The sequence below is a fragment of the Pelodiscus sinensis genome, chromosome 24, assembly GCF_049634645.1.
Source record: "Pelodiscus sinensis isolate JC-2024 chromosome 24, ASM4963464v1, whole genome shotgun sequence".
Taxonomy (NCBI): Eukaryota; Metazoa; Chordata; order Testudines; family Trionychidae; genus Pelodiscus; species Pelodiscus sinensis.
Window position 1 is genome coordinate 16,543,968 of NC_134734.1, and position 24,115 is coordinate 16,568,082.

The window sequence follows — 24,115 nt, forward strand, 5'->3', positions numbered from 1 at the left end:
CTTCCTGTCACTCCCGTGTCACTGAAAGTGGGAGCACGGGATCCTGACCAGGTAGTGGTCAGTGTAGGATACATGACAGAGCATCTCTGAAATGGATAACTGATAGTTACTGTAGAACTGGCTGCCAGTATTGCCTTTGGTGGCAGACCTTCCTGTGGGGATGGTCCCACCCCCCTTCCCTGTAGCTGGGGAAGCAAAGCAGCTCTCCTGATTATTAGCGTTGGTTGGTTCCTAGCCAGATCAGTGACAGGGCTCCTCTCCCATCACCTGTACTCCCTACTCACCTGGGTCTGATCCCAGGGGGTGCGGCACCAGTGGGCGCATCTATCAGCTGGAGAGGACTTGCCTTTGGCTGCAAGAGACCTTGGGCAGAACTGGCTTACTTACTCGAGCTCCCTACCCGCTAGATCCCGCGGTCTGTCCCTGACAGCACGACACTTACTTGGAGGGAGGTGCTGCCTTCGCCATCCTCATACGCATCCTCATCCTCATCAGTATCGCTGATTGTCCTACGCACCAGCTTCCTCATGGCTACCTCCTGGGCGGGAGGGAGGGAGGGCAAAGTCAGCTTCCCTGCAGAGATCCCCCTTTGCTCTAAGGCTCAGATGACAGCCCAGCCCAGCAACTCCTGGCCCGCAGATGGTGACAGCACACGAATTGGACCCCACCCCACCGGCCTCCACCCCTTGCCCACCCCTCTCTTGCACCCGGCTGGAGCATGCAGCCCCCCAGCAGACCTGGATTGCCCAGCGGACCAGGGTGGGAGCCTCACCTCTCCGTTGGAGTTGATCAGGGCGGTGAGCAGGCTGTCTCCAGAGCCCCAGGAGCTTTGCCCCTCCCACACTATGTCGGTGGGAGGGCTGTGGGTGGGGCCGGCGGCCCAGATCTAAAGAGGAAACACAGAGATCGGTAGCACCTCCCACTGGCAGAACAACCAACCCCTCACTGCCCACTGGGGCGCTGCCCCTGTCCAGCAGAGGTGGCTTAGAGCTCAAGATGTTAAAACCCGGCATCGCTTCTGCCCCAAATGGAAGGAACCCCAGAAGAGCCACTGCTGCAATGGGGCAGGGTTGGCCTTTCCTGCCTGTGGAGATCAGCTCGCCCCCCATCTGGGCTTTGTATATCAGCAAGATCAGGAGCTGCGATCTCCCCCTGTCGCCAAGGGGGGACCCTATGGCCATTCTAAGTAGGGGCCTGGAGGGAAGGTGTGTGGGACTCAGGAAGAGAAATGTAAATAGGGATGTGCATGGGTGGGGGGGGGGAAGGCCCAGCTGGGGAAGGAAAGCTGAAGCTCCGCCCCTTCTCCCTGAAGCCACACCCCTTTCCCCCCAAGACAATGCTCCCAGCTATGCCCTGCCCAATCCCAGGTGTTCTGCTGGGCAGGGACCCACCTTCCCTGGCCACCAGGCTGCTGCTTGGCACAGCGCCAGGCCGTCCCAGGAGGCAGGGCAGCGTGGGCAGTTTTGGAAAGGCAATGCCATCCCTTGCCGACATTACCCACCGCCCATGGAGATGTGAAAGGATAACTGGTAGACACCACCCTCAATAATGCCTGGCCAGAGCAGCCCTGCCTGCGGTGGGAGGGGCCGCTCCAGCTCACCCCATTTCCCTCTCCCCCCCGGGTAAACATCCCGGTTCATCAATTAAATGGGATTTTACATCCCTAGTGAAGAACAGACCAGTTCCCCAGGGCATTCACCCTTCCCTAGCCTGCAAGAGCCATCTGCCACTCACCGTGACCTCCTGGCCGGCCTTCAGGGTGAACCTGCCTGGGAAGCGGTAGAAGATGGGGGGGCTGTTTCCATTCTGACGCTTGATCTGCCAGTTCCCCAGCTCTTGGTCCTGCGACACAGAAGGCAGCAGCCGTGAGAAACCAGCCCTCAAGGTTGTTCCAGTTTTGTCTTCTCTTGGCTACAAGTCTTGAGGTCAAGGGGCCCTGCCACAGACCCTCTCACCTTCTGCAAGTCACTTCACCTCCCCTGGTCTTAGGTTCCCCATCTTGTGCTTGTAGCCCTTTCCCCACCCTTTGTCTGTCTTCTCTACAGACACAATGATTTTAGGGACAGGGACCATCTCCCACTCTGGGCAGGTTCAGCTGCCAGTACACTGTGGTCTTGACATTAGAGCCCCAAAGCAGTTTGTAGGCAGCACAGCCTAGTGGACACAGTACTGGACTAGGACTTGGGAGGTTCTGGGTTTTATTCCTAGCTCTGACACTAGCCTGCTGGGAGACCTTAGACAATCAACATCCCTAGTCTGTGCCTTAGTTTCCCCATCTGTAAAATGGGTATGATACTGAACTTCCTTGTCAAGTACTTTGAGATGCACTGATGAGAAGTGCTACGTAAGAGCTAGGGACTGCTACCGCTAGGCCTCCTTCTGAAGGGGTCACAGCTGTCCTCCTACTCAATTCACTTAGGCTATGTCTACACACGTGGCTTCTTGCGTGAGTAATTTGCAAATGAGGCTAAGCGTGGAATATCGCCGAGCCTCATTTGCATACCTAATGAGCCACCATTTTTTCAGAAGAGGCTCTTGCACAAGAAGGAGCATCTACGCTGCCCCTTCTTGCACAAGAAAAACCCTCTTGCGCAATGCCGTTCTTCCTGAAAAGTAATTAGACCTTAGAACAGCAGGGGAAAGCAGGGAGGCAACGTACTATTGGCCCAATACAAAATTCAGTCAAACAGATCCATAGGATCGCCAGGCATCGACATTGCTCTGGGGCCAGATGAAAATGAGCCTAAATCCACTGATTTGAATTGCATGGGGATGGTTTACCTTAGCTGTGGATCTATCCCATCAATTCCTATACAGCAGTACTTCTCAACCTTTTTTTATAATGCACTCCTTTAAAAAATAATTAAAAGTATCCCCAGTACCTACAGTTTTCAGGAACACAAATTTTTTTCTACTGTTGCAACACATTTGTTAATCAAATTAATTGTAGCTGTGTGGGTGATGACATTTTTGGGTGTAAAAAGGACAAAAATAATTAAATGCTGTAAAACTTAAAACCAAAATTCATTTTCTCCTAATTTCAGTTGTGTTGACATACAGCCCCCCCGCCCCAGACTTCTCTCAAGTACTCCTCTGGGTACTCAAAACACTGCTATAGAGCAACACTGATTTACAGGAATTGACTAAGTCTCCTCTAAAAATGGGAGCCTCTTATATCTGCACAGTGGGTTTAGGGCAGACCCAAGGGGAAGGACATTTCAAGAGCAACACGGTTTCCCTTCCAGCCATGGACCCATCCTGACCGTGCTCATGCACGACCAGCATCTCCACCAGGAAATTTACCTCTTTGGACTTGTTCTTGAGACGGACAAATCTCCCTTCCACATCAACCTCTTCCACGGCCACAGGGCCACGGGTCCTGACATGGGGGAAGAAGCTTGTCTGGGGCTCCCCGCACTCTCGCTTCCTCTTCTTGGAGGGTCCCTCATGGCTCTCGGAACTTCTCTCGCAGGAGCTCTGCCATGGAGGGTACCTCAGCCTGGGGAGAGAGCAAGAGGGGGTGAGTGCAGGCTGGACTCAGGGCCTGGATCCTCTAGGCCAGAGGTGGGCAGTCACTTCTCATTTTGCTGGGGGACCACAATGAATTTTGGTACTGGTCTCAATCCAGCTCTACCTCTCCCCCCTTAGAAGAGGCGGGGCTTGGGGCGGAAGGGGCGGGGTTGGGGACTAGCCTCTCCCCAGGGTTGCCTGGGGCCAGAGGCTTTGAGGTAATAACAGAGCAAAGGGCTTGTGGCTCCCGGCCCCGCTGCTACTGTGTTGCCCGGCAGCCCCCCGGGTTGCTGACGCTATGTAAAAGGCTCGTGGCTCTGGCCCCTGGTGGGGTAGCGCCATGACCAGGAGCCTGGAACCATTTAGAGAGGATCCTGCTGCCTGAGCCACTGCCTGGAAATTTGGTGGCTCGGGCAGCAGGATATAAATAGAAAGCGGCCAGATGTGGCCCGTGGACTGGATCAAAGTGGTAGGCGGGTTGGATCTGGCCCCTGGGCCACATCTTGCCCAGCTCTGCTCTATTTGCTGGCCAATCAAGGCCTGGTTAGGCGCAGAGGGGACTCAATTTCATGGCTCATTGATGACCTGTGGGCAGAGGCCACTCTCCTTGGAGGACACGTCTCCATCACAACATCGCATCCCCAGCTTCTTCCCACGCTCTCAGCAAAGTTGAACAGGCTGTGGTGGCTGAGGGCGGACTCCCCGCAGGGAGCTGGCGTCCCATTAGCAGGGCAGGAAGCGCAACCCGTCCAAATGCTGCCTGTACCCCTGAGAGGGAATTCAGCCTCCAGGGCCGTCAGCTCCACACACCTCTGGGGGCTTACGACCATCACTGACTGGAGCGGCAGGCACCAACCAGCCGCCGGCACCCCTGTGGGGCTATAAGCAGCTGCCCAAGGGCCTGTCTCTACACCTGGTCAGACTAGCCAACCACATCCTGCTCCAAGCCACCAGCCTAGTTGCCCATTTCAGCTTCCAGACCTGCCCTCTTCCTTTGCCTACACCCTAAATCCCGTCTGGAGCCGGGCTCTGCAGAAACACACTCCGGAAAACAGGAGGCTCTGATGGCGGTGAGCAGCCAGGGACGGGAGAGACGGGTGTTGGGACTAGCTGCTGTCTCTAACAGGCTGGGCCAAAGGGGCAGGTGGGCCCAAGTGAGCAGCCTGGGTCCAAATCCCACCCCAGTCGGTCCATTGCTGCAGCACCCACCCCCTTCACATTTGGGTCAGATCAGCCCTGTGTTCCCAGCCCCCAAATCAGGGGGGTCCTTTCCTGGCTCTGCCCCCATTGGCACATGCTCCTGCCCACCAGGTCCCTCCCTCGGCCACATCCCCAGCAGGCTCCTCTCTCAGCCCATGAAGGAGCCTGTTTCTGCACCTACTTCTCATCCTCCCTGTCCAGGATCCTGCGGTAGGCCTGGATCTCCATTTCCAGGGCCTGTATGATGTCCTTCAGCTCCTGATTCTTGTCTCGCATGTCCGCTATCTCCCGCTTCTTGTCGGCCAGCGTGTTCTCCAGTTCCCGCAGCTTTGACTCCATGGCAGCCATCTGGGAGCAGAGGGGACACACCAGAGGAAGGGGGTGAGGCAGAGCACAAGCAGCAGAGGGTGCCCCTGGCTACCAGGGCTATGGGCACCCTAGGCACAGACACGGTGCCTTTCCTTGGGGTGAATCTCCAGGGCCACTGAGCCATTACGCAGCTTGCCCTGGGCTGTTACTAGACCTGGTCTGTGGTGGCCTTTCGCTTCAGTGGGTCCATGAGGACCTGTGGTCGTAAGCTTGTCTGGGGTTGGCCTGGTGCCTGCCTGGCAAGGTCCTGCCAGCGTGTGGCCCTTAGACAGACGTCAAGCTGCAGCTCGAGTAGAGGTGGACAAGAGGCCCCTATGGAACCGGGAGCAGCCTAGAGCCTTCGGGGTGGGATCGGAGCTGGACAGTCAGGGTCAGCTCCTCCGCTGACATGAACAGCCCTTGACACAACAGATCCCCACAGAGAACTGAGCCCTGCAGGGTCTCCCACCCTTGGATGGTACAAGGGATGTGAATATTTAACCGGGTAAACAGTTAACCAAGAAGCCTCCTTTTAGTGGTTAATGTTCATTGTTACACACGGGCTTCTGCCTACTCCCGGGGAGCCGCTTTCTGCCCCATGCTGCTGCCTCGGATTCTGAAGTAGCAGCGCAGCCTGGCACCTGGCTCTCCGGGAGTGGTGCACACCAGCTCCCAGGGAGCCAAGCACATCAGCTCCCAGGGAGCCGGCTGCAGGTGCGTGTAACTGCTGAAAAACTCAGCGGTTACACTTGCCCACAATTACCCACGTTCTAATATCACTAGATGCTACCAGACCCAGAATCAGCGCTCTGGGCCTGGCCCCTCTCTAGACAGGCTGTTGATGCGGATCCTCGACTGCTGCAGTTCCTTATGGGCAGCCCCCACCATGTTGCTGTTCCTCTCCGCCTACTGCTTAGCATTCTCCAGCTGCAGCCCTAGGGCCAGGCAGGGGCTGCAGAGGGACAGGGTCTACGTATGCCCCAGTGGGGGGGGGGGAGCCAATGGCCCAGGGAGAGGCTGGTCCCGGGTCCCCATGAGGGTGAGCTCTTCCTAGCCCCTCGCAGGAGACAGTGGCAGCCGCTAGCTACAGAGGAGGCTGCTTCTCTGCATTTCACAGGTGGGGAAAGCAGGGCCCAAGGAGATGGAAGAGCCTCCTCCCCTCCCCACACACACTTTCAGTGCCCTGCTTTAGTGGCAGCTCAGCTTGACTGGTTGATTTCACACAGAGGCAGCTGTCAGCCTCCAGGGTGGGACCGCACTCTCCCAGCAGGGAACTGGGATGAGCCAGGCTCAGAAGGGAATTTCTCCAGGCAGAACTTACCTGCCCCTAGGGGTGGAGGCTCAGAGCTTTTCTGCACTTGAACTGCTCCAGCAGCACAGCTGAGTGAACAATTCCTCTGTCAACCTGCTGCTGTCTCTAAGGGGGCTTTGTGCGGTGGAGCTAAGCTGCCCCGAGGTGCGAAATTTCCCCATCTCCCCGGAAGTGGGGGCAGGGGTTGTGAATGGAGCTAAATGGATCCCCTGTCACTGGCAGGGCCCCTCGCCACAGGTTCTCTGTTGCTGTGGACACTGGCCTGACCCGCCCCTGCAATGGTGAGGGGGTGACAAGTGTACAAGGCTGCACCAAGGGTCTGTAGCGGGGGAAAGAGGGTGTTGCTCCAAGGGAGTGCTCACATAAGAACATAACATAAGAATGGCCGTACTGGGTCAGACCAAAGGTCCATCTAGCCCAGTATCCTGTCTACCGACAGTGGCCAGCACCAGGTGCCCCAGAGAGGGTGGACCAAAGACAATGATCAAGAGATTTGTCTCCTGCCATCCTTCTCCAGCCTCTGACAGAGGCCAAGGACACCACTTTATCCCCTGGCTAATAGCCTTTTATGGACCTACCCTCCATGAAATTATCTAGCTTCTCTTTAATCTCTATTATAGTCCTAGCCTTCACAGCCTCCTCTGGCAAGGAGTTCCACAGGTTGACTACATGCTGTGTGAAGAAGAACTTTCTTTTATTAGTTTTAAACCTGTTACCCATTAATTTCATTTGGTGGTTAGGGATCCCCTGCCCATCACCCTCCTGCCTGGAGGGTACTCCCTAGCTCAGACCTAGCCGGGACTATGCACTGCCCAGAGCTGCGTGCGACTCGGAAGCAAAGGGGTGTTCTCGGCAGGCGTGGCAGGACATGTCTGGGGAATGCCATCATCTCTGGCACTGCAGAGGGGCAGGCGTCAGGGCCTGCTGCTCACCCTGGACACTTGTGCCCTCAGCTCCCGGATTTCATTCTCCAAGTGCCTCTTATCCTCCAGGGCGGTGGAGAGTTGAGCTTCCTTTGAGTTGAGCTTGGTCTCCAGGTCCTTGGCGCGCCTCTGGGTGGCCTGCATGTGTTCTTCCTTCTTGGCATTCCTGGAACACAGTCAGCAAACCGCTCCGGTGATCAAAGTAAACCTGCGCCCTCAATCCCAAACTTTCTCAGATGGAGCAATATTTTAATCAAACAATTTTTGTCACCCCACTGGCTATTACAGGCAAGTTGCAGCTCTTCATACAGAGACTGAATTCCCTTCTCAGCTGGGGATCTATCTCCCCATTCAAAGCCTTTGTCTCCTCTGGGTAGTGGCCTCCCACAGAGCTGGCAGGGCATCGACAACCTCTACACTCAGAATTCTTTGTTGACATCATCACAGGTGCCAACTTGGTGGATGCTCTGGGGCTGAAGCACCCACTGGGGAAAATTTGCAGGTGCTTGGCACCCACCACAGTGAAGCTCTGCCTGCTTCCCAGCGCATCCTGTTCACTGGCAATTCGGTGACCACCCTTACCCACTAGCACTTCCAGCCCACGTAGGTTGCCAGGTGAGTGCAGGTGGGGGCGACTCCTGCTGCCCTCCTGCCAGAACCTCACCCCAGTAATACTACAGGCCACCCTTGGGTCTGCAGGCTTCCATCGCCATCCATAGGAGCTCCCCCAAAGCATGGGGCCTGAGGCGGCCACCCCAAACCATCCTGTGGATGGGACTTTTCTGGCTGGAAGGGAAGTCAGTGCTTATGGTCTTCATTGTAGGAGAGGGAGAAGAAAGACGCCGTTCGGTGATGTCACCGTCCCTTATTTTACACTCTCGCTTCCTGCTCCTGGAAAGGCACTGGCCTATGCATTTCCTGATGTGCCTTACTGAGTCACCGAGATAAGCAATCCCCACTGTGTGGTGCTGGCCCAGCTCTCTCTAATTACATCGTATATCTCATATTTACTACAGCTGGTGAGAATTGTTTAAAGTCCACCTTAGTGTGGATTGCTCCCTTTGTTGCCACTGGAGAGCTAATTGTGGGTGTCTGTCAGACTCACACCGTAGTTCCGTAACAGCCAATAGAAAAATCTAATAATTTCATACACACATAGGCCAGAACAAGGAGTTTCATCCTATTGCTCGGATACCTTACAAGCCAATGCTTCGCATGGACTCTCACGCCTATGTACAATTCCATCAGCCTCATCACATGGCTTATGAGCAGAGGCTCAGGGATTTGGGCGTGTTTAGGCTGCAGAAGAGAAGAGTGAGGGGGGATCTGATAGTAGCATTCAACTTCCTGAAGGGAGGTTCCAGAAAGGATGGAGAGAGGCTGTTCTCAATAGTGATGGCAGGACAAGAAGCAATGGTTTCAATTGCAGTGTGGGAGGTCAAGGTTAGATATTAGGAAAAACTATTTCACCAGGAGGATGGGGAAGCACTGGGATGGGTTCCCTAGGGAAGGGGTGGAATCTCCATCTCTAGAGGTTTTTAAGTCTCGGCTTGACAAAGTCCTGGCTGGGATGGTTTAGTTGGGTTGGTCCAGCTTTGGGTAGAGAGCTGGACTCCATGACGTCCTGAGGTCTCTTCCAGCCCTAAGAGTCTATGATTCAATGATGAATAATGGGGTTACAGGCTAGGACTATGAAGTACATCACTGCATTGCCCTAGCATCTAGGTATCCCAGTCATGGACCAGGAGTCTATGGTGCTAGGCCCTGAACAGAACAGAACAAAGCACGGAGAGATTGTCCCTCTCAGTGTTCCCTGTAAGCAGAGCGCTTGTGTGGCTGCTCAGGAGAGGTTCCAATGCCTCCAGCAGATTAGAAAAAGCCCCATAGGTAGGCTTTTTGTTTCGACTGGTGGTGCACAATCGCACATGCATCGGTGCACATAAACATGTATTGTGATCAGCGGTGGATATAGGGCAGGGTGAGCGGGGCGGGTGTCCCGAGCCCTGTGTTGAGACACCGCACGGTGCCCAAACGGCCGCTTGAGCTGCTTGCTCCCACATGGCGGCCTGGCTGAGCAGTGCAGAACTCAGCCGAAAGCCACAGTGAGAGGCGAAGGGGGGGCGGGGCGATGACGTACACAGCTGGGGGCAGGAGGCGAAGGATGTGACAGAAGCTTCAGGTCCCTCCCTCTAGCCGTGTACATCACTGCCCCGCCCCCTTTGCCTCCCACCATGGCGCTCAGTTGAGTTCTGCACCGCTCAGCTGGGACGGCGCGTGGGGCCCAAACGGCCATTTGGGCTCCATGAGTGAGAGGCAAGAGGGGGAGGACTAAGGAGAAGAGAAAGAGAGAGTGAGGCAGGAGGAGAAGAAAGAGAGAGTGAGGCAGGAGGGGGAGGAGAAGAGAAAGAGAGAGAGAGTGAGGCAGGAGGGAGGAGAAGGGAAAGAGAGAGAGAGTGAGGCAGGAGTGGGAGGAGACAAATACAAATGAAAATTCTGAATTATCAATGCAGAATTTTGTTTAAGAATAACTTACAATACAATTAAAATAAAAATTATCCAACTAAATTAAGTTTCTATCAAATTTACCCAATTCACATTTAATATGAAAATAGCTTCCAATTAGCACATTTGACGCCTTTTTTTCTATTTTTTCACCAAAGGGGGGGCCCTGTGAAATTGTGCTGCCCTGGGCCTGGCAAAACTCTCATCCGCCCCTGATCATAATAGATGGCATTAGACAAAGATCAAGGAGATTGTTTTAAAGTTTAAGGATGCAAAACCCCTTCGGCATGTTACCTTTCCCTATGTTCTCCAAAATCCCTCCTTCCCCACAATCCCAGTGTGCCCACGGCCGGGGGAAACAGGTACAGACATTCAGCACAGGGAAAACTGCATCCAAAATCCATCTCCAAATAGCAACAAGCTCCTAGGCTCCGAATCCAGAACTAGCAACTGTTCTAAAGAGGGGATGACCAGGGAGGGGTCTAAAATTGGATCCAAATGGAGAAGGATACAGGAAGCTAAATATAAAATCCTGGGCAGCTTTCCAAGACATCTGCCAAATGTTCCTCTCCCACTTTTTGGGCTGATGTATTAATTTGGGGCATGTATTAGGCAGGTTAATTTTGGCAGGTTAATTTCGGACCATCCCTTTTGGAGGCCTTTTAGAAAACAAACCCTTTTGGGGCCATGTTAGAGAGCTAAGGTGCTGTAGGTCTAATGCAGGGACGGAAGCAACAGCTGAACAGTCCCAAGAGAACTCCCTTAGAAGGATGGAGCCAACTCTGGAACACACAATGTTGACCACATGCACTGGCCAGGGTGCAACTGATTTCAGCAAGGGGGAAAGCCAAGAATTGTCCCCTCAGCCAGCCTGCAGCCTCAGGATATTTGTGACTCCCTTCTCAATGCTGTCACCATGGCTTAGTATGACAGTGATTTTGTGGCCCCTGCCCATGCCCTAGCCCAGAGCTTACTGTGCCTTCAGCCGTTCGTTGAGCTCTTGCAGGTCCTCCTTGCACCGCTGGCAGGTGTTGCAGGGTGACTGGCAACATCGGGAAGCCATAGCAGTTGACAACAGCCAGGGAGAGATGCAAGCCCAGGGACCAGTGACTCAGATGCTCAGAGCTCTGCGCCTCGCTTCTGCCTTGCTGTTACTTATAGCCTGAGCCACTCACCTATATCTCAGCCCCGGGGAACAGGTGTGGCGATTGGGCGTGGCTATGCAAAAGAGGGCCAAGCCCCCGCTTTGATTGGCTCTAGGAGGAACAGGCTCTGCTTAGAGAAATAGAGATGTAGCCGTGTTAGTCTGGGCTGGCTGAAACAAAAGACAGGACTATGCAGCACTGTAAAGACTAGCAAGATGGTTTATTAGGTGATGAGCTTTCGTGGGCCAGACTCACTTCCTCAGATCAAATTGTGAAAGAAAATTGGCATGACCATATATACCAAAGGGATACAATCAAAAAAAGGGAACACATATAAAATAGACAAATCAGATTTTAGAACTGAGGGGGGATGAGGAGGGAGGTTAATGTCTATGATATAATGATATTAGGGGTGATAATTGAGGAAGCTATCTTTGTAATGGGTAAGATAATTAGCATCTTTGTTAAGGTCCATTCGTAAAGTGTTAAATTTAAGCATGAATGACAGTTCAGAGGCTTCTCTCTGAAGCCTTGTGTTAAAATGTCTTTGAAGCGGGATGCAGATAATCAGGTCATTAAGATAATGCTCATTCGGATTGAAATGGCAAGAAACTGTTTTTTCTTTGTGAAACTGTCTGATGTCTGTTTTGTGTGCATTGATTCTTTGGGGAAGTGTCTGAGAAGTTTGTCCAATATACATAGCAGACGGACACTGTTGGCACATGATGGCATAAATTATATTTCTGGATGAGCAGGAATATGTGTTCTCGATCTTATAAGTGAAATGGTTAGGTCCAATGATGGTGTCAGCAGAGTAAATATGTGGACAAAGCTGGCAACGGGGCTTGTTGCAAGGGAAAGTTCCAGGGTTGGTACTAGTGTTGTATGTCCGGTGGTTGTTGGTAAGAATCATCCTGAGGTTAGGTGGTTGTCTACAGGAGACAGACCCATAGTGTCATTTATGCTACTTTGGAAGGGGTATACACGGAACTGCAAAGTGCCCCTCTTGTTCCAGAGCAATAGAGTAAATAAAACCCCCTAGCACCTTTCACCAGTAGACCTGCACTTTGCAAAAGTTATACTCGTGCAGAGGGAGGAAAGTGGCTTAAGTCAGGAAGTAAACCATGTCTCCAAAGACCCATGTCGGTGCTCTAGAAACCAGACCAGACCAGACCAGACCACACCACACCACACCACACCACCTCTGTAGTAAAAGTGCCTGAAGTGGGATTTACAGCTTATCTACACAGAGGTCATGCTATTGCCGTGCATTTGATGGGTGCATGTGTTATCAATAGATCACAGCCAATAAACAGCACATATCCAAAAGTCATCCCTTAGCATTGAACCCTGGAGCCACAGGTGGGAGTACGAGCATTTCTAGATAACTTTTGATGTGCTGTCAGAATGATTTTGATTACACCTCTTCCCAATAAAGACAAAGGACTAACATCCTTATTAGTGTGTGTTTGGCACTGAAAATGACTTTCACTTTGGTTAATAATTAAATGACACAGCCAATAATTGTAAACAGCTGATGGCTTTGCCAGCTGTTTTACAGCTGGTTCCTACTCCCATTCAAGCCCACAGGATCCAAGGTCCCATTCACTTTAAAGAGACAAGGTGGATGAGGGAATAACCTTTCTTGGACCAACTTCTGTTGGTGAAAGAGACCAAGTTTTACAGTTAAGCCTTTGCTAAAATTCTTTGTAGGATTGGGGCCTAATCCAGGGGTGGGCAAATACCAGCCAGCAAGACAGATCCAGTCTACTAGGGTTAGCCCCTGGCCAGCCCCCTCTACTTTATTTACCTGCACTGCCTCAGGTATGGCGCAATCACAGCTCCTCTTGGCCAAAGATTGACATTTCTGGCCAATGGGAGCTGCAGGAAGCGGCGTTCTGGCCCGCAGGGCTTCCTGCTTCTCCCATTGCCTGGGAAAGGTGATCCGTGGCTAATGGGAGCTGTGATCACTGGCACCTTCAGAGGTGCAGATAAATATAGCAGTGATGGCCCACCAAATATTTTCTCTTGTTGCCTTCTACTGTTCTTTACTCCTTTCTCCTGTTTGAGTGGAGTTATTTTAAAGTAGCACTTCTCTGGATATTGGAGGACACTAAGGATTATAGATCTGATGGAACATTTGGAGGAAATGAGGCGAGAGACATGGCAGATCAAGCAGAGAAGGAATTTCAGGTGCGTGAGTCATCATGAAAGGTGGTGTGAGGATAGAATAGGCAGACGCAAAAAGGCTGGATGACTGTGTAGAATCATAGGACTGGAAAGAATCTCAAGAGGACCTCAAGTCCAGTCCCCTGCACTCAAAACAGGACCCAATATCTTCTAGACCATCCGTAGGTGGGCTTGGAAAAAGCAGACAGGGTTACAGAATGATCCTAGGGAGAGAGGTCATGAATGTGGCCAGGGCCATGAATGAGCAGTTGCTGGCAGGGGAAGCTAAAATGGCCAAAAATTTCCTGTCACATTTCTTTCAGAGCAAACTTAAATTTCATGTTGTGGGAAATGCTTCACAGAGAACATCTGTTTCTCTCAAAAAGTTTTGACTGTTGGTTAGAGAACATCGATAGCAACCCCCCCACAATCCAAATGTTTTCAGCCTAAAATATCAGCAGGCTTTGGTCTTGAACATTTCTAATTTTCACCATTTCAGGAGAGGGGGGTCTGGGATGGACAAAATTCCCAGAAAGGAGGTGCCTCCTGGTGTGTTCTGATGGGGTTGGTTTACCTCTCTTCATAGAACCACAGAGGTAAATATGAACCCCAACGTCATTCTCTGATTTGCTCCCTTCCTATGGATTTTGCAGTTACCTGGATTATTAGGATGGAAAGGGTCAGTTTCCCTTGGAGGATTCTGCCTTTGTTCCAGGGATTATTAACAGTAATATTAGTATTATTGCCTAGTTATCAGTCTGATCACCCAGGTCTTCCCATTTCTTTGTATTTCCCCACCTGTCTACCTCTGTTTTAAGTCTCTTCTCTTGTACATAGATCGTAACCTCACTGGGGAATATCTCCTTGTTCAAGTGCATCGAAATGAATGATTAGGGTCTCTGGAGAGATGCCACTAAAGGGTGTTTACTTTCACCTGGCTTGGTGAGTAGTCTCCTCTTCAAGCATCAGCTCTGGAGAGGGATCCTTGCCTTGGAGGAACTCTTACATGGCAGCCTGTACTTTGGTAAATATTTCAGCTTATCCAGCAGATCTTGGCCCTACAGCATTTGATCTAAATTACTAGGTCGAGGAGTGAAATGAATCACCCCTTTGAATTCTCCTTGACTCCAATGTTTATCTAGCAGAGGAGAAAAGTCAACCTGCACAAGAGATAGCTGAGTTTGGCAACCCTTGCCACAAGGCATGAATCAAAGCTCAGCTGGATGCAAAGGAAAAGGAGACATTTACAGGTGTAGTAACAAGAATTGGCAATTACATTGCCTACCGTAAACATTTATAAGGGACATAAAACCTCCTGCCAATGGGCATGAGCCAAGCACCAGCTGATGAGTATTAGAAATCAACATCCTTATGGGCAGAGTGATGGGAGCTCCTCCAACCTCCTCTCAAATACCTTATGTCAGCATTTCCCAAAGTGTAGTCTGTGGCCCAGTACCAGTCCTTAGGAGAAAAATTTTTGTACATGATTCACCACAGCGTCTCTGCTGGGCATGCTCCCAGACGGCAGGGCTAGATCCGGCGGGTGCTAGGACCCAGGGAGAAGGCTGGGCACCGTGTGCACCAACGCAGAATGCCCAGCGCCAGATATAGCCAGGGAAACTGGTGCCAGCCAATAAAGCCACTGGGATTGGTCCGGAGTGGAGGGGGGTGGAAAAACCCGCTGGACAGGTAGGGCCAGCGACATGCCCCAGGGCAGGGTGCAGCCCTCAGTTTCACCCATGAACACAGACACGACGGAGGGAGAGGACACGTCACACGGGGCTACTCACCCGACCTCCAGGGCCCATACGAGCTGAGTCACCCAGCAGGCCTGAGAGGGACCTTCTAACCTTACTGGTCCCAAACGGGGGTGAAGTATATACCTCGGGGTTGGGGTTGGGAAACTGCCCAGGGCAGTCGAGTGGGCCCGCTCCTGTTGGCACTAGGGGCTTTGGGAGGACCAGAAACAATTTATTTGCATATTCATCATTTGCTTAATGAATATACAAATAAATGTTATCGGTCTTCCAAAAGCCTGTGAATGGGTTTACTGGTTCCCAGTGTCAAAAAGATTGGGAACTATTGCCTTATGCTGATCCCTGTTGGAAGCAGCAGGATCCTGGCCTAGAGGGACCCTCAATTTGATCCTGTCTGGGAATTTCTCGGTTTGCTTAGGGAAAGTGGTCTCCGGTATTTGGAACAGAGCTGATGACCGGAGCAGGGGTTTCACCTTGGACACCTCAATGAAGAAGTCACAGCCTTCCCCGCAGAACCTCTGCCTTTTGAAAACAACTTCATGGATGCTCCATCAGAAGGTGTTGGGGCAGCTACTGTCCTCCTCCTGCAGATGTCCCATTACTCTGCTCCCTGTGGCCCTGCCCAGCCTGGCTCTCACCTCCTCCTCTCTACTTCTGCACTTGCTCAGCGGAGGCTCTACCACCTCACCAACTTCCTCCGCTTCACATTGAGTCTCACGTCCTGCCCATCTCCATCTCCCACCGAGCAAATCTCATTCTTCTTTCATTCCCGCTTCCCCTTGCCAATGAGAGGCTCAAGTGTGCACTGGCTTTTGAGACTCCATCCCACTCCGAACTTTGCATTGCAGCCTTTTGAAAGGCCTGGTCACTTGGGTCTTGGACCGCCCAAAACCTCTTTGCTGTTTTGCAGCAATCTGGCTCTTCTCCCTGTAGGTTTTCTGGGTCTGTTCCTTAAATGGCTCGTTGCAGAGGTAGTCCCCTATCCCAGCCCCATTGGCTGCTGCCCTTTTAGATCTGAGCTGTCGCCTTTTAGCCCAGCTGCTGCTATTAGTCAAAGAATTAGTTGCAGGTCGGGGAGCCTGCCCATTATCCGTGGTGGTGTAGGGCATCCCCGCACATGTTCCAATGTCCTTAACCTTTAGCAACTCTGCCCTGCTTTGGACATCGACTCAAACCCTCCAGTTCTGTTTCCACAGGGCATTGCTCCCCACACGCCTCGTCCCCTGCCTATGTGACTCGGCTTCTTGGGTGACATCTGTCACTGAACAGCCACACAGGACAGCGGCCTTGCTGCAGACCATGGCCTTGTCCTGCCTCCTGAGCTAGGTGCATTGTACAGCACTCATGTTAGCTGGCTCCACTGCAGCAAACTTGAGTCAGTGCATCCTCCCGTGGCACTCAAACATTATTTAGGGGGCGGAGGTCCCCAAAACATTAGCCAGAGGATTGTACCCCAGAGGGGTCCATGGCACAGTTCTGCAGGGCTGACTTTCCTAGTAGTACAAGAGAAGGGGTGGGGGGTACAAGCCCCCAGTCACCTAGAAACCCTTCTCCCTCAACCAGTGTGAGGAGGGGAGATAATAGTCCCCTGAAGCCAATTAGAGGGCAGAAGACAGCCAGATGGAAGTAGTCTATGAGCTAGCAAACAGGAGCAGCTAAGAGGGGAGTTTGGCGAGGGAGTTGTTCAGGTGAAGGAGGAACAACTACAAGATGCTTGGGGTAAGCGGCTGTCTGTAGGTGTGTGAGTTTGGAGTGTGCTTGTGGATTGCCTGAAAGAAACTGTGTGCTGAGCTTGTTTGTTTGGGGGACCGAGTGCAGAGACTAGGAGCTTGGTACGGCAAGGCTCAGAGTTTCTTAATGAGGCTTTGAGACCCATTCCCTTTAACACCCATCAAACCTTAACTGGGAGCAGCTAACAGGGGAATTTTGTGAGGGAGTTTATAGGCGGTTTGAAGGGGGCTGGCGGCTACACTTAACATTCTTTATGTAGTCCCCTTACTAAAGGGGGCTCTGTTTTTTTTCCTGGAAAGATCCTGTGCTGCAAACCAGACTACAATTCCCATGAGCCCTTGGGAAAAACAGGAAGGAAGAACTCCGGTGGGAGAGAGGACTGGTCTCTCCATGTGCTTGAAGAAAAAGGCCTAGCAGTCTGGGACTCTGCCTTGGAGTTTGGAACCAAAGGGGGAGCCAGGCTGCTGCCAAGGACACTGACCCAGTGCAGGGGCTGTTGGATGCAGCTACTAGATGCCTGTTGGAACTGGGTTTTAGCAGGCTGCTTCCGATAGGCCCAGCATGAGGCAGTAAGTTTCTGGGTCTTGTTGGAAAAGTGCTGCCTGGGACAGAGCTGCTGTTTAGCCTGGACCAAATCTCCATTACAGCTGCAACATCAGCGCGCCCAGGCACGCAAGTCTGGGACTGAGTCTAGGGGTGTGCACACTCTGGGGTGGGGTCACTATTAGTACAAATGGTAGCTATATAAACTTCAATTATTGTGATGTGTTTTGTTAATGCTATTCATTTCTAATTCTGTTAATCCCTGTTTAAGTTAAGTAAAGATTGTTTATTTTGAAGTATTCTATTAGATGTATATGATTTGTAGTTGTTGTTTTGGATCCATATTATAGCTGGAATGAGTATATTCCTGGATGCTCCCAAGGCACACCAGTGAGTGTGTACAAGGCCCAGGTGGAGGCACCACCATTTTACATTCATTACAAGCAAGGGACTGCAGCAAGGGGGTGGATAGGGCTTTCCCCAACTAAACACCATCACCACTGGGGTGCTCTGGATCTCTTTTAGGTTAAAACATCTGGCGCCCAGGCACACTTGTGAGTGTGACCTGCTCCCCAGTAACCTGGGGAGGAAAAAGGGGGTTACATTTTGGAGGCACCGCTGGGATCCCCTTTACCACCTCTAATTTTGCTGCAAGAAAAATTGTCCCTGCTTTCTTTAATGGTGTTGGAGTTATGATTGTTTTCTGAGATCTGCTGGTATTTAAAACCTTTGTTTGTGTTTCTAAACCTGTTATTGGGTACATCATGGAACCCCTTAAGTTACTGTCCTAGTGTAGAGACGTAGGAGTGCCACCCAGCCGAGCGCTTATGCTGGGTAAAGTGCCCATAGATACTGAGGATGCTATTATCTACCAGGCATTAGGAACTGTAAAAATCTTACCCCCGGAAGTTGGTATTGTGGGTGAAGTTGGCCCCTGGCCTGTGTTTCTGCCTGGGAATGTCCCAGAGGAGGAGACCACTGAAGCTGTGAGCTCTGACTTTGCAGCTAAATTGAATGTTTTTCTGCAAAAAGAGGGAAAGTCATTGGAAGATGTGAGGACCATTGTTACTCCAGCATCTATGTCCTCAGCTATCACAAATGAAGGTCTGATAGCTGCTTTAGGAAAAATGGAACGATCTACCCCTCCCTCCTATGAAGGAGTTGGATATCGGAAGCTGAGATTTTTCTCTGGGATTCATCCTACCCCTGTTGGAGAGGATGACTTTGAATCTTGGATGGACCAAGCCGCCCAGATGATAGAGGAATGGCAATGCTCAGATATTATGAAACGGCAACGACTAGCTGAAAGTCTGAGGGGACCAGCCTATGATGTCATTAGATCCTTACGGATGAGTAAACCCTCTGCTGGTGCTATGGAGTATCTCCATACTTTGGATGATATTTATGGGACTACTGAGAGTGGAGATTTGTATCTGCGTTTTTGCACCACCTATCAAGATGAGGGTGAGAAACTGTCACAGTACGTATGCCGTCTAGAGAAGCTCCTACATAACGTACTGGTAAAGAAGGGGATACTTGCCAGCCGCTTGGATCAGGTGAGAATGGAACAAATACTGAAAGGTGCTTGTTCTGGCAACCTAATAGCCCTGAAGCTGCAGCTTTCTGACTCACGCCAAAATCCTCCCTCCTTCTCCAAACTGGTACGGGATATCAGGGAAGAGGAAGATCGACTGGCTGCTCGTGAAGCTCGTCACATTCCCATGGCTTCAGCATGCACTGTCACCTCTGTTGCTCCTTCTAGTGAAATAGCTGACCTCAAGGAAGCTCTGCGGAGTCTGACTGAGCAAGTAATCAGCTACTTCAGCTGAATACTAGAGTGGAAAAGCCTGAAAGACCTTCTCATGTCCAAAGGGGGAGTGCCCCTGTGAGAAGCAATGACGCAGTGCCTGGTGGTACTACTCACAAATCAAGAATTTCTGTTGAAACAAAGGGTAGGAGTGACATAATTGGCTACAAGTATGGGGAGAATGGTCACACGAAATGAGACTGCGTTACAGAAGAGGATGTATGGAAAGTTAACCGTAAGCTCATCCAAGCAAGAAAGAATTTGGGAAAACTTCAGAGGAGCCCAGTGAAGGAGCGAACTGGTGTTTCGAGGAAGCTACACTCCACTAAGTGCTACCAACAGGGTGCAAATACCTGGAATGATTTGCCCCGTGGACTGGTAGGCCCAGCTTCGGTTGTGCCTGTTCAAATAGAAGGCATTTATACTCATGCTCTCCTGGACAGTGGTTCACAAGTCACCATTTTGTACAAGACATTTTACAATACCTACCTTCGCCATTTGCCTATTCAACCCTTGGACAATTTGGAAATCTGGGGGTTGAGTAATCAAAAATACCCATATGAGGGGTACTTATCTCTTCAAATTGAGTTCCCGCCATCCATCATGGGAATTCCTGAGAAGCTGGATACTTTAGTTCTAGTGTGCCCGAATCCTTGTGTCAAAAGTAATGTTGCAGTATTGGTTGGCACCAATAGTAATCTGGTCCAGCAATTTTTTTTTTTAAACTATGCAAAGACACTGTTGGGGAAGGATGCATCAGTACCTTGCCTATTCACCCTAAGACCTGGGAGGCCTATACAGGTTTCCACAGAAAGTTTCTCTCTGTTTCTGATAAGGATTTTACCAGGTATGGCAATGTATGGTACACACAGAAAAGAACATTACACATACTACCTGGCAGTGCCTGTCAAGTCACCTGTATCCCAAAGTTTTCTGTTCAGCCTACGGATAAATTGTTATTAGTGGATACACCAGAAGAAATGACTACACCTGGAGGATTTATGGTGCGACTTGAGGTGCAAGCCACTACAGTTGTGACTGCTAAGAGAGTCACAGTTACTGTTAGAAATGTATCTGCTCATGAGGTGATCATTCGACGTGGGACAAGAATTGCTCAATTGTTCCCAGTTGATGTAGAACCTCGAATGCATGCAGTAGCTGTCAAGAACAACACTAAGGACTTGACAACAGATTGCTTTGATTTTGGAGATTCCCCTATCCCTGAGGAGTGGAAACAGCATCTTTGCAAGAAAATGTTAGAGCATGCTGATGTCTTCTCCCAACATGAATGGGATGTGGGCTGTGCAAAAAGTACTCAGCATGAGATCCATCTAAATGACTCTCGACCTTTTCGAGAACGATCTTGTCGTCTGGCTCCAGCTGATATGGAAGATGTTCGACGCCACATACATGATTTAATGGCTGCTGGAATAATTTCTGAGTCATGAAGCCCGTATGCCTCTCCAATTATAGACTCATAGACTCATAGACTCCAAGGTCAGAAGGGACCATTATGATCATCTAGTCTGACCCCCTGCACAGTGCAGGCCACAAAATCTCACCCACCCCTCCTAGAATAATCCTCTCACCTATATCTCAGATATTGAAGCCTTCAAATACTTTGAAGACCCCAAGATGCAGAGAATCCTCCACCTGTGATCTGTACCCCATGCTACAGAGGAAGGCGAAAAACCTCCAGGGCCTCTGCCAATCTACCCTGGAGGAAAATTCCTTCCCGACCCCAAATATGGCGATTAGCTAAACCCTGAGCATGTGGGCAAGACTCATCAGCCAGACACCCAGAAAGTTCTCTATAGTAACTCCTATCATCCCTCCATTGACCTATTTCCCACTGATAATGAATGGTCAACTAGATACCAAGATCCTGTTATCTCATCAACCCATCCCCTTCATAAACCCATCTAGTTTAATCTTGAAGCCAGATAGATCTTTTGCCCCCACTACTTCCCTTGGAAGGCCGTTCCAGAACTTCACTCCTCTAATGGTTGGAAACCTTCGTCTAATCTCAAGTCTAAACTTCCTACTAGCCAGCTTAGATCCATCAATTGTCGTGGTGAGGAAGAAAAATGGGTTTGTCAGAATGTGTGTAGACTCTAGAACTCTCAATAAGCGCACTGTCCCTGACCAATATACAATGCCGCGGAAAGAGGATGTCCTTAACTGCTTACATGGGAGTAAGTGGCTTACTGTATTAGACCTTCGCAGTGGTTATTACCAAATACCCATGAATAAGGTGGATAGAGAGAAAACTGCTTTTATCTGCCCACTTGGATTTTATCAGTTTGAGAGAATGCCCCAAGGCATTTGTGGAGCTCCTGCCACCGTTCAAAGATTAATGGAGTGAACAGTTGGGGACATGAATCTCATGGAAGTTCTCGTTTACTTGGATGACCTAATTGTTTTTGGGCGAACTCTTGAAGAGCGGCTGCTTAAAGTCCATATTCGTTTGAAAGAAGAAGGCTTGAAACTATCCTTGGATAAGTGTAAATTTTGCCGCCCTTCAGTCTCTTATGTGGGACACATAGTGTCAGAGCAACGTATTGCTACGGACCCATCAAAAATTGAGGCTGTTTCCAGTTGGCCCAGGCCTCAGAATTTAACTGCCCTACATTCATTTTTGGGATTCTGTGGCTATTATAGGCGTTTTGTGAAGGGATACTCCACATTGATAAGACCACTGAATGAGTTGTTGCAAGGCTACCCGCCACCACCTCACAAAAATGGTTCAAGACCTAAAGATATTCCAACAGATAAAACCTATTTCCAACTTTCTGAGCCCTTTGGGGACCGATGGAATGAACATTGTGAAGAGGCTTGTCAGAATATTAAGGAATGCTTCTCCAAAGCTCCTGTATTAGCATTTGCTGATCCTCAAAAGCCGTATGTTCTGCATGTGGATGCCAGCATGGATGGCTTATGAGGGGTATTATATCAAAAATACCCTGAGGGATTGAGGCCAGTAGCTTTCATCAGTCTAAGTTTGTCACCCTCTGAAAGAAACTACCCTGTGCACAAACTTGAATTTCTGGCTTTAAAATGGGCTGTAGTAGATAAGTTGCATGATTATCTGTATGGAGCACGATTTGAGGTTCGCACGGATAACAATCCATTAACCATATATTTTGACATCAGCCAAATTGGATGCTACTGGTCATCGGTGGTTAGCAGCATTGTCCACATACAACTTCAGCCTAAAGTACCGCCCAGGAAGCAAGAACATAGATGCTGATGCATTATCTAGACGACCACATAGTATCTCAGCTCCTGAAGATGAGTGGGAAGAGGTATCTGCCCCTGGGGTTCGAGCTTTGTGTCAAGTCTCTACAGTTTATGGGAAGCCGACTAACATGCCACCTGCTCGCTTTATAGATCTTGTGGGAGTGTCAGCCCATGCTATTCCTCAAGCGTACTGCAATGTTGCTTCTCTGGATACTTCCCATCTTCCCCATTTGACTCGTTCTGAACTTCAGGCTGCACAACAGAATGATGCCTTTATTGGAGAGATCTGGTTGGCAGTTGATAAGGGGAATCCAGCTGCCGTGAATAGAAGCAGACACCCTAATATTCCCCTCCTAATGAGGGAATGGGATCGACTTACTCTGGACAATAGCCTTTTGTATAGAATCACTAAACAGCCCAGGCAATACACAAAGAAATGACTGGTTTTACCTAAACGATTTCACAAAACTGTACTACAGTCCTTACATGATGACCATGGACACCTCGGGTTTGATAAAACCTATGGACTTGTACGAGACCGATTCTACTGGCCACGAATGAAGGCTGATGTTGAGCAGTATTGTAAGACCTGCGCCCGGTGTATACTAAGGAAGACTCTACCCACAAAAGCTGCTCCACTGTTTCATCTTCAGAGTGAAGGCCCTATGGATTTGGTCTGCATGGATTTTCTCACAATTGAACCCGATAGTCGGAATACCTGTAATGTGCTAGTCATCACTGATCATTTCACAAGGTATGCCCAGGCCTTCCCTACTAAGGATCAAACAGCTGCTACTGTTGCTAAAACCCTTTGGGAAAAGTACTTTGTGCGTTATGGGTTGCCCAACCGAATGTACTCGGATCAAGGACGGGACTTTGAGAGCCGCTTAATTCAGGAATTTCTGACTATGCTGGGCATAAAGAAATCTAGGACGACCCCTTATCATCCTCAAGGGGACCCTCAGCCTGAACGTTTTAATAGAACCCTGCTTAATATGTTGGGAACTTTGACTACCAAACAGAAATTTAAATGGAGCCAGCATGTTAGCCACCTGGTGCATGCTTACAACTGTACCCAAAATGAGGCCACTGGGTATTCTCCATATTTCCTAATGTTTGGACGTGAAGCCCGATTACCAGTGGACCTCTGCTTTGGGCTCTCTGCAGATGGATCGTCTCACCAGTCTTACCTTCAGTATGGTGGCTAATTTTAAAAAGGATTTGTGCGCTGCTTATCAACTTGCTGAGGCCGCATCTAATAAAATGAACAGGGGCAACAAAGAACATTATGATCAGAAAGTACGATACCACGATCTGCAGCCTGGTGATCGTGTTTCTTATCCGGAACCTGGGTCTCCCTGCAAAACACAAACTTGCAGACCGATGGGATTCATAGCCTTATATTGCGGAGACTAAAATGCCTGGACTACCAGTATACCAACTAAAGCCTGAGAAGAATGGTGGTCCATTAAAGACTTTACATAGAAACCATTTACTTCCTCTGGAGCAACATGTCAGAATGGATGCTTCATCAGATACTGTGCTTACCACACTACCCAGATCATCTGATCAGAGAAAAAACCCTGACATCTGCGGGTTCCTCACCTAACACTGTAGGTACCTCTAATTCTGTGCCAGACCCGACTACCAGGATAGATATAATGGGTGCCCCATCAGAAACTGATTCAGAGGAGGTTTACCCTGACTATATGTCTATGTATCTTGAACCCTTAGGTTTGTCTCCTGGGTCTGCAGTAACGTCACTTGAGTCAAGTCAACCCAACAGTGCAACTAGCACACGATCCTTAAATCCTGATGCTCTTCCATTATTTCCTGGGGGAGATACTGCTGAAGAGGGCGTAGATATGTCCCATAATCCTCTGGGGTCTTCCAGTGAGGGGGAAAAGGTTACTACAGACGTTGATCCT

At 50.1% G+C, this 24,115-nt stretch overlaps 1 protein-coding gene and 1 pseudogene across 1 annotated transcript; one reads left to right on the plus strand and one right to left on the minus strand.

Moving 5' to 3' along the window:
• Positions 1-342: 342 nt before the first annotated feature.
• LOC102459838 (prelamin-A/C-like) lies at positions 343-10,858 on the minus strand (annotated as a pseudogene).
• LOC112544261 (paraneoplastic antigen Ma1 homolog) lies at positions 9,773-23,628 on the plus strand. Its single transcript, XM_075907774.1, has 2 exons — positions 9,773-15,424; positions 16,897-23,628. The coding sequence occupies exon 2, from the start codon at positions 17,968-17,970 to the stop codon at positions 18,967-18,969; it is 1,002 nt and encodes a 333-aa protein (XP_075763889.1). The 5' UTR covers positions 9,773-15,424; positions 16,897-17,967; the 3' UTR covers positions 18,970-23,628.
• Positions 23,629-24,115: the final 487 nt, after the last annotated feature.

Excerpts from the sequence above, each read along its gene's own strand:
- LOC112544261 (XM_075907774.1), top strand. The coding sequence starts at position 17,968 with ATGCTGGGTAAAGTGCCCATAGATACTGAGGATGCTATTATCTACCAG.